This window comes from Atta cephalotes (genome assembly GCF_000143395.1).
Source record: "Atta cephalotes unplaced genomic scaffold scaffold00008, whole genome shotgun sequence".
Lineage (NCBI taxonomy): Eukaryota > Metazoa > Arthropoda > Insecta > Hymenoptera > Formicidae > Atta > Atta cephalotes.
Window position 1 is genome coordinate 1,898,495 of NW_012130072.1, and position 9,748 is coordinate 1,908,242.

General features: G+C 28.7%; 1 protein-coding gene across 1 annotated transcript; it reads right to left on the bottom strand.

The window, feature by feature from the left end:
* Window positions 1-2,275: 2,275 nt before the first annotated feature.
* Window positions 2,276-9,636, bottom strand: LOC105627332 (WD repeat-containing protein 66-like). The gene is made up of 17 exons (XM_012208617.1): window positions 9,496-9,636; window positions 9,263-9,409; window positions 9,080-9,183; window positions 8,834-8,988; window positions 8,487-8,599; window positions 7,649-7,772; window positions 7,426-7,558; window positions 7,284-7,352; window positions 6,084-6,237; window positions 5,760-5,968; window positions 5,191-5,320; window positions 4,565-4,693; window positions 4,382-4,485; window positions 3,905-4,158; window positions 3,298-3,600; window positions 2,462-2,592; window positions 2,276-2,350 (listed from the first exon to the last, which is right to left on the bottom strand). Exons 1-17 carry the CDS (start codon window positions 9,634-9,636, stop codon window positions 2,276-2,278), a joined length of 2,475 nt encoding a protein of 824 aa, XP_012064007.1.
* Between the last annotated feature and the right edge of the window lie 112 nt (window positions 9,637-9,748).

The window sequence follows — 9,748 nt, forward strand, 5'->3', positions numbered from 1 at the left end:
TAGTTGCCACGCGAGATATTAATGACAACGGCATGTTATTACCAAATTTGAGCGATCGTTGCTTTTTAGGCGTAATACTAGAATTTTCCTCCTTTCTTTTTCACGAGCGTATGAAAAGAAAAAAAATTGCTACACTGTTCCATGTTGATATTTTTCTTAAGCCAATACACAGAGTGTCTGTATATATACTATGTAAATACGTCTTAGAATTATAAGAATGAAATGAGGTTTTTTGTGTACATTTCTTTGTACTTCTTTTAACGACAGCGTTATGTATAAATACATAGCATTGGTAGATAGAATAAGTAGATAAGTAGATAATATCACCGACAAGGTATCATTATCAACAAAATTTTTTTTTTCCTATATCTGAATTAGCGTATAACAATATTAATTGATGATTTTTTTTTTATTATTATACAGATGCTTCATATAAATAAGCATATATTTACAGCAACAATATATTGCTGAAAACTACATTTTTTCCAACTATTGTTTACATGGATGAACGCGGATGAAAATACGATATCGTAATAAACATTATCAGATATCTATATAATAATAAAATTAATAATAAAGGATATTAGACTGCATATGATTACACAACTAAATAACAAGTCTTATCAATCTGAGATAGATTATTTATTAATTAATGCTTAAATAATATTTCGATATGAAATATATGTGTGAAATATATGTGTGAAATATATATGTGTGCGTGCGTGTGTGTGCGTGCGTGCGTGTGTGCGTGCGTGCGTGCGTGCGTGTGTGTGTGTGTGTGTGTGTGTGTGTGTGTGTGTGTGTGTGTGTGTGTGTGTGTATTATTTCAGCGAGCAGAACTAGATATATATTTAAAAAATCTAAAAAACGAAAGGGCTGAGAGCTAACGTTAATTATTTTTTGCGCAAATTCTTTTATAATAATATATTATTAAATCATAACAAATTAACACCATCAGACATTTTAACCCCTATCAGATCATTATTTATGATAACATTAACTGTGAATTTTTTAATTCGTTGAAATATACATACTAAGTGATAAAGTTAAAAAATTGATCAGAATTCTGATTGAATTGAATCAGAATTCTTGCAATTATTTTTTCTACGATGATGCTATCAGTTTTAATTCGTGCTGAGTTTCTTGTATTGTTCACAATGTGTCTATGTATGCTCAGAAACACTACATAGATATATATTAATATTATTTAGGCACTGACATTCAGATTGATAAGTCTGAATCTTCTCGTTATTTAGTTGAATAAAATTAATATGATAGCTAATAAGAATCCTGCACATTTCTATAAGTCGGTGTTTAATGGTACCTTGTTGATGATAGTATAGGTAACGATGCGAAATCGTGAGCCTAATAATGTGGCAGGGTTGCGTCTCACGAATCTTAGGATCTTCACTTGAATCGCCTGATTGCAATTCGACTCGAGATTAGTATTTCTATCTGTATCACAGTCGGCAGTATCTGTATCACAGTCTTTTTAATTTTTCTAAAACCGCGGGTACGGAAATTATGTTTCTTTTTTTATTGATATCAAACTACTCTAAATTTTTTAATGGCTATACGCTAAGCGTCATTGATTTCTTTAATGATGACGATGCGGTGTGAATATTGTTGTATAGCGCTTCCTTAAAGCAATGTACCTCTCGGAAGGCGAATCTTGCTTCTAGTCTATCGTATAGGTATTGTCTTGGAATAAAATCTTATTCTTTCAGAAGTCAAAACATCTCTTCCACTGACAATTCTACCACGTAAAAAAAGCCGGTCTATGATAATTGTCTGTGGTTGTATTAATTTTATTGTATGGATTTACAAATATCGGATATGGATTTACAAATATGAATAGTAGATAGACGTTTTTGGCTATAAACTTGATTAATAATAACGATGCGCAATCGCAAGTACTGTAATATTAGAAATAATGATGAATTATAAAATGTTTATTGAAAATTTTGCTAAACAGTATTACAGCAAGTACGAGGAAAGGAATCTACATCATGCTCTTTTACATTATTCCTCGAGTTTCGTGTGCTGTTTAAATATTTTTATGCGAACCGAAGAAGCAAACAAATGCCGGCGACGATTCTACCAGCGTTTTCTTCTAGCGTCTCTCTTAATTTTAATTTTAAAAGAAGGAAATAGTCGCGCGCGCAATTTTTGTCTTTGGTTTATCAATCTCTTTTTAACGAACCTTGTCACAGCGGTACATAGCTGTAAAAAATTTCCTCTTAGAATACTTCAAGTAATCGTCGTGCTGATTTTTTCAATTGTCAGCCATAGTTTCCTCCAGCGATTCAACACCCACGATGTCCATGGTAAAATCTTTGTAAGATATCCTCTGTATCATAACGTAATAATACATTACTCTCGGGAAGCCTAATTACTAGTTTATCTTATTTATGGCCTATTTGCATAGTGTTTTTAAACATATTAGGAGGAAGATAGTTACCGCCGGAAGGAAATGGAAATTGAAGGATACAGATTTTTGAGACAAACTTCGTTGAGTCTCAACCATTTCTTCTTTGGGAAACATGAGTGTCTTGAGATATGTATATGCTTCTTCCAAAGTCAACAGTTCACCTATGACAAATAACAATATAAATAACAATATAAGTAATAAAAAATATTGAACTATGATTAAGATATTTTGAAAGTAGTGCAAGTTCAATTTCAGTTTTATTTTACATACACACATATACATTATTTGTCCAAATTTTTATAATGTCTCTGTTTTGTTTATTTGAAATAATTTGTTGCATTTACTAATGTGCATTTAATTTAAAATATAATAAATAGAAGCAGAGTTAATAAAATACTAAAAAAGGAGATAATAGTATCTATTTTATTAAGTTATGCTTTTTTTAGATTAAAATTTGATAGTTATATACTTTTGGCAAACTCAATAAAGCAATCAAGTAATTTTCCAAAGTTAATGATAGATTTATTAGGCTCACTCTTAAATATAAATCTGTGAAAATAATTCAACTTTCTTTGTGTTATAAATTTTTGTAACACAAAGTTTGCAAATTTGAACAACAATGTTTTGCAAAATTTGAATTATTCTGATTAATATTTATTTTCTTAAAGGATATGAATCTAAATTCATTTTTTAATGCGAATTACATTTTGGTTTCTTTCTGAAATTAATTAATTCCTTTTAATAAATATAAATTAAATATAAATATAAATTAAATATGTAATAGCTTTATTTATTTTATAGATTTTAATGTCGGTTCCAAAGAGTTAATGATATGTCATAATAATAGTAAATTCGCATTAATTCACCAATAGGTTTATCTTCTTTCAGTAAAGTTTTCGATACCGTTCCTCCTAATAAAATATCCACAAGCTGCTCTCGCGTTAAAGTAAGATTTTTCATACTGTCGGAATCTTCTTCGATGAACGTATGAAAAGCTTCCTTTATGTGACGCATGTAAATCGCAAACACCGGTCGGTGATTCACATACAGTCGTACGAATTCTTCAAAAGTGATCTCTTGTAAAAGTTTATCGGTTTCAACATAACGTTTATAGCATACTTCTGTCATAATATCTCTATCTTCAAAACAGATATTTTGTCTTAGCAAATCTTAACACGAAAAGATATTCGCATATCTTAAAGCAAATGAATCTTTTATTATATAATTTTTATGCAATTAATGAAAAACAATTGTTTTACTTATTGCTTACTTTGACATAAACAATTTTATATTTGAAAATTTTTAATTTGTGACAGAAGAAAGATGTTTAGTATAAAAAAATGTAAAAAATTACTTCAATCATAAAAGTAATTTAAATATTTTAAAAAGTAAAAAAAGATATTTTCGGAGTTTGTTAAAGAGGTCGACATTTAAAATTAAAATTTTGACTTATGAAACATTGTATATGTATACATATATTGCTTTGTGATACTTCTTTGTTGGTCGGAAAATATCCAACAGCTCGCATAAGATTTGGAATTTGCTCGACAACTACAGTGTCGGAGATGATTCTAGCAGCGGTCGTATTCTCGCCTTGATGTAATATCTGCGCATAATAGAACAGATCCTTCATCTCATTTGCTAACCATCCTTTTTTCCCACCTTTGATGAGACAATAAAATGGCGACAGTCCTTTTCCGCCTAATCGTGCCATTATATCAACAGATCTGAAAAATTGTTTTTTTTTAATGATAAAATTCGCTATATTAAAGTCATTAAACGATAATGTCAGAATTAAGAAATTTAGCTTTATACACAATCAAAGTAAATAAATTTTTCGTTCGCATATTCATTTAATAGAACGAGCTGTATAATAACCAGTGATTTTTTTTAGTATTAGAAAAAATGTATGTGAATTTTTACATAAAATTTTTACATAAAATTTAATACAGTCGAGACAACTTCAGTTTGATTTTCCACATTAACACACATGGATCGTTGTAACCTGCGGTAAAAAGTATTTTTTTATTGTGGTTGACAGAGATACCTATTATCTGTAAATAAAAATGGATCATAATACTCTCTCGTGTATGCCAGTTGTTAACATAAATGTGTATATATAAAATATCTAACTTTTTGAGAGTGGCCCATTGTGCTGACAATCTTGTATGGATTACCATCAAAAGACATTAACTGAAGACCAATTTCTTTATCGGTCGCAAATACCACATAGCCATTGTCAACAACTTTATCAGTTAAGATCTAATGACATTGTAGTGATTTTTAATATAGTAATTGATTAATTACAAAGGAAAAGGGGGAGGGGCTATTTTTCTGATAAATAAATCAAGAGAAAGTTTGAATTAAATATAAATTCTAGAAATAAGTTCTTTGTTCTTTACAATATACTTTATATCGTGTTATAAAATATTTGACGGATATTTCTGAAGAAAAAAAAACACAGTTTAATTACCTGCTTATATGATTAAAATTTAATCATGTCTATTAAAATATCTTTTCAATGTTTCTACTATAATTTACATTTTCTATTTATAGTTATATAAACAGTTAAATAAACAGTTATATCTTATATATTTCTTGTGTTACTTGAATATATTTTACTGGCGTTGTAAACGTGGGTCCTAAATAAGTACCGTGAATTGCCTTGGTTAGCATCACTGAAGATCTTTGTACTGCAATTGTGAATTAAAATATTACTGTTTTGTTGACATGATCTAAAAGAATCGCAGGATTATTACTTCAGAATTTGAGATCATAAGAAATTTTTCATTGTCGGATACAGGGTACCACGCGAGGCAAAGAGGAACGGCACTTTGTTCGATCTGATCGATACGCAAGATTTTAAGTCCTGGCACTGGATATGGTCCGCTGTAATATAATTATAAAATTATCCTCTCTAAAAGAAAAATTATTACCTTTTTCAAATATTTATAATTATTTAACTAGAGAATCTAAATCACTACGTTAATCGCGATTCAAGATTGTAATAATACATTGGTCTTTTTTTTTATAATATAATGATAAAATAATAATTTTTATAAATTTTGGAGATACAAACATCTCTGATTCAAATTCAGAAAATCATAAAAGTCAAATGTTGTTAAAATCGTCTTTCTTTTATCATGACTCTGAAATAAATATTTGTTTTATTATCTTACATAATATCGCATCCATATTATTCTACACGTTTATAATTCTATTATATCAATCTCATTCACAACATTATTTTTAATAACATTTACGCATATAAATATTTCAATCAAATCGCTTAAACTATTTTCCACAAACAACACAATGGAACGTTTACCTGTGCGCGAGATCGTATTCGACGAGCTCTCGATCCTCTCCCAAAGAGAAAAACCGTGGTGCATCGGAATCGGACGCGGCCGGGCTGAAAAGTATATCTCTGATAGGTAAATAATGCGAGCGATATTTTCCGATCAAATTCCACATATTGTATTTTGAAGTGATGGTCGTATCATTTCTCTTAAATACTACTACAGTCAACGCGTTATTCTACAAATAAAATTTTTATTTATTTTTAGAGTCGATTAATTAATTTAATTGATAATGTTATTGCCACAATGTGCAATATTATTCGCGCATTATCATGGAATGCGGGATTTCTTACTGCATAAGCCATGTATTCGGCACACCGTGTGAAAATAATTTTATTAATGGCTGTCGAAGAATGCTTATATGGTATTTCATCTATAGGATCTAAGGTGATATGATGTAGAATCCAAAGCGCTCCGTTCTTTAAACCACATACTAATACATATCGCCTAAAAAATAATAAACATTCTTTTCGTGAATTTCCTTTTCTTCCTTTACGATAATAAAGAGACATTGAAGATTCATTAGTATACATCATTTATGTATATACATCTTGGCGAGAATTTCAGAGCCGTAACGGACTTCAAGGTCTCGTGACTTTGCGGACAGGTGACATAAATAATGTTTTCCTCAATCTTTTCTTTTTCGAGAATCGGTCGATAGTTTGGAAGAGGTGGCGTGCTCTTTGATGTTATCAGAATGCGTTTTTCATAATTATATAAATGTATGGTTCCCTGAGCGTCGCCCACAATCATATAATTGCTATCGTTGAAACATTACTATTGTTATTAAATTATTATACTATATTTATTTCAACAGAATCTTGCTAAGCTAATTTGAAATTTTTCCACCTTTTTGGGTAACTATCCATACTAGTCACGATTACAACCGGATGACGAAATACAAAGTAACATTTCTGCTTTGGAATTTCCAAATTGAAATTAATGCTATTATTCCCGTAGAAGAGCCTAAAGCCAATGCAGATAAAAAAAGAATGTGATGATATATCGAGTAATGTGTTTTATACATATATTGATGTTATATAATTCATATAATACAAGAGTTTCTTATACACAAGAAAATTTTGGACATCAAATGGAGAACATCGTAGAGTAGTATATGTTGATACAACATTCAATGTTTTTTTTGACAGTCTTGACGGCCTTATTATTCTTGTTATTTTGTGAAATGTATTCTGTATTTACAGTTAGTTTTGAAATCATCTCCATTCTTTTGCTATGTCTCCCTTAAAATTCATTTATAATTTTTCAAACTACATAAACAATAATGATAATCTATATCAGATTTCTGAATTTTTTAAAACTTTTAAATAAACTTCGATATATAAGAATTTTTTTCAGGGGATTCTTTTAAAATAAAGCTTACTTTTAGATATATCGGTGGTAATAAATATCGGAGCTAACAAATTAGATTGAAGATCGAAGCTTAGCCAAATGGAATCAATCGAATGGAATCAAGATCGCAACTTTCACACCAATACAAAAGTCTCAATTGATAATCATAGAAAGTGACACGACCATTTGAATTTCCCGTAACAAGCATACTTCAAAATTAAATTACATTAAGAATACTATCACTAAATTTACTAAAGTGATTTTAGCTTTAAATTCATATACCCTTCGTTATCAATAATAACAGTAATACTGCTTTTCTGTAAGTTAAAAGTCTTTCTATGTTTTTTCTTCTTATTAATATCATCAGAAGCGTGCTTGTCTTTGTAGGAAACATTGTCCCATACTAAAATATAGTCTAAAATAATAGTAATATAACAAAAATATTATTTAATAAGTAATTAAGTTATTAATAAACTATTAATATATATATAAATACAGATGATACCATTTGTACTTGCTGTAAATACTTGTTGTATTTTTGGAACGTAGCATGATGTATTAAAGACACCAATATGTTGAACAACTTTTGTCATAACTTTGGGACAATCATAACTCAAAGCGTGACCATTCTTATTTATGAAATTAAGAAGAAACACGTTATATTATTTTATTTTATAAAGTTTCTTATGTCTGATCATACTTTATGATTTTCATTTTTATTATAATTTCTATTGATATTTATTATATCAATGATTCTCTCAAACTATCTATTTTAGTGTACTATTATTAGTTTTACATTAGTATGTGTATATCAAGAGGCATATAAGCAGTCATATGTGAATTAGGTGCTTTCTATTATTTTGTTCATGTATTATATAAAATACATTTCTCGTCTTTTATACGTATAAATAAAGTTATTATTATTACTATTATTATTATTATTATTATTATTATTATTGTTGTTGTTATACACAAGAAATGTTTTGTAATTGAAGTCATATCTTCAGAATTAAATCAAACATTAGATGAAATAGTTTTATGTAAAGTATTTTTCTTTCAACATTTCTCTTTTTTAATTTTAATAAAAAAAGGTGATGTTTATATTATCCTTTTTGCACAATCAATACAAAATCTAACTATATTGTAACATCTAGCTTTTAAAGAACAAAACTTGAAATTTTATGTAAAAGTAAAGATTGTAATTTTGCATGAAATCTTTTTTACCTTGTTATCTTTATTATCTCGAAACTCTATTTTATTTATTTATATTATTATTTCGTTATTTCGTTCCAACTGAGATGTAATATTATACAAATATATATAATAATATATTTTTCACTAACCCAAGTTAGGAATAAAACGTGATGATCGGTCGTTAATGCAAATTGTTCCGGACATTCGTCGTTGAAAGTTATTTCCTTGACACGTTCAGTAATGTTGATTAACGGAGTCGATGCTAAATATTTTTTAAATTAGTTAATTCTGGATTATTCAACAATTATAATTATTCTTAAAAATTTTAATTATAATGATCGTATTTTTGGTATAAATAAATAGTAATTATATGATAATATAAAAGGTAATCCTCGATAATAATTAATATAAAAATATATATTAATATTTCATATTTGTATTTTGTATTAAATTTTTTAAGACGAGAAAATAATGAATGAATGTACAGAAGACAAACCATCTGGTTTATCTCTTCCATAAGTCCATAACCAGAAATGCACATTCTGACATCTTCCACTGCTAACGGTGACTATTTGTTTAGCATTAGGACTAATAGCAGCAGCTGTGATATCTTCATTATTATGTGGATTAAATAAAGTGCAAATGGAAATCCTAAGAATATTGATAATTCTGTTAATTTAACACGTGAGTCTTAAAGTAATACTCGACATAACTTGGCAATTTCAGAAAAAACAATAATTACCCCTTTTCTGTATCACAAATCATTACGACATTATCCTTTCCGGAATCCGCTGTTAGTAACCACTTGCCGTTACGCGAGGTTGACAACATTTTAACAAAATTTCGCTAAAAAGAATTATAGGATCATTCTTCAGTATTATTTGTAATTAGTGTTGTTTCGCGGCAAACTCAAACGTATACCAACGTGACCTAGGAGTGGTAACATTTTCTTTAAATCATAATCGTAAATTACCGCTACGTGCGAACAGGCGTACGCCAATAACGTACGCTTTTTAGTAGTTAGATTTATGACTGGTACTTCCGGATTTAATCCGAAAGACCACCATAGTTTCTGAAGAAAAACAATAATTTTTGTTAAATAAAAAAATGCTAAATCTGTCAATGATACACTATTTTTTAAAATATTTTTTTACTTACGAATGGACAGATATCTTTCTCTGTGAATCCTTGTTCGCGACATTTTTTCTTCACAGTTATTTCAATGCTTTCCGTATCTTCAGTAGTTTCGGCTTGAGATCGACCGACAATCGACGGAAAAGCGGCAGTATATATCGCCATTTTATAACAAATATCAAATCAGTTTAAATTTAAATAGCTAATTTTAGGTAAAATCATCGTATATCTATGTATATATATATATATATATATTATATATATATATATATAAATA

Excerpts from the sequence above, each read along its gene's own strand:
- LOC105627332 (XM_012208617.1), bottom strand. The coding sequence starts at position 9,636 with ATGGCGATATATACTGCCGCTTTTCCGTCGATTGTCGGTCGATCTCAA. Across the intron at positions 5,969-6,083 it reads CCGAATACATGGCTTATGCA|AATAACGCGTTGACTGTAGT; the intron begins GTAAGAAATCCC and ends TTTTATTTGTAG. Across the intron at positions 2,593-3,297 it reads GAAAGAAGATAAACCTATTG|GTGAACTGTTGACTTTGGAA; the intron begins GTGAATTAATGC and ends TATTTGTCATAG.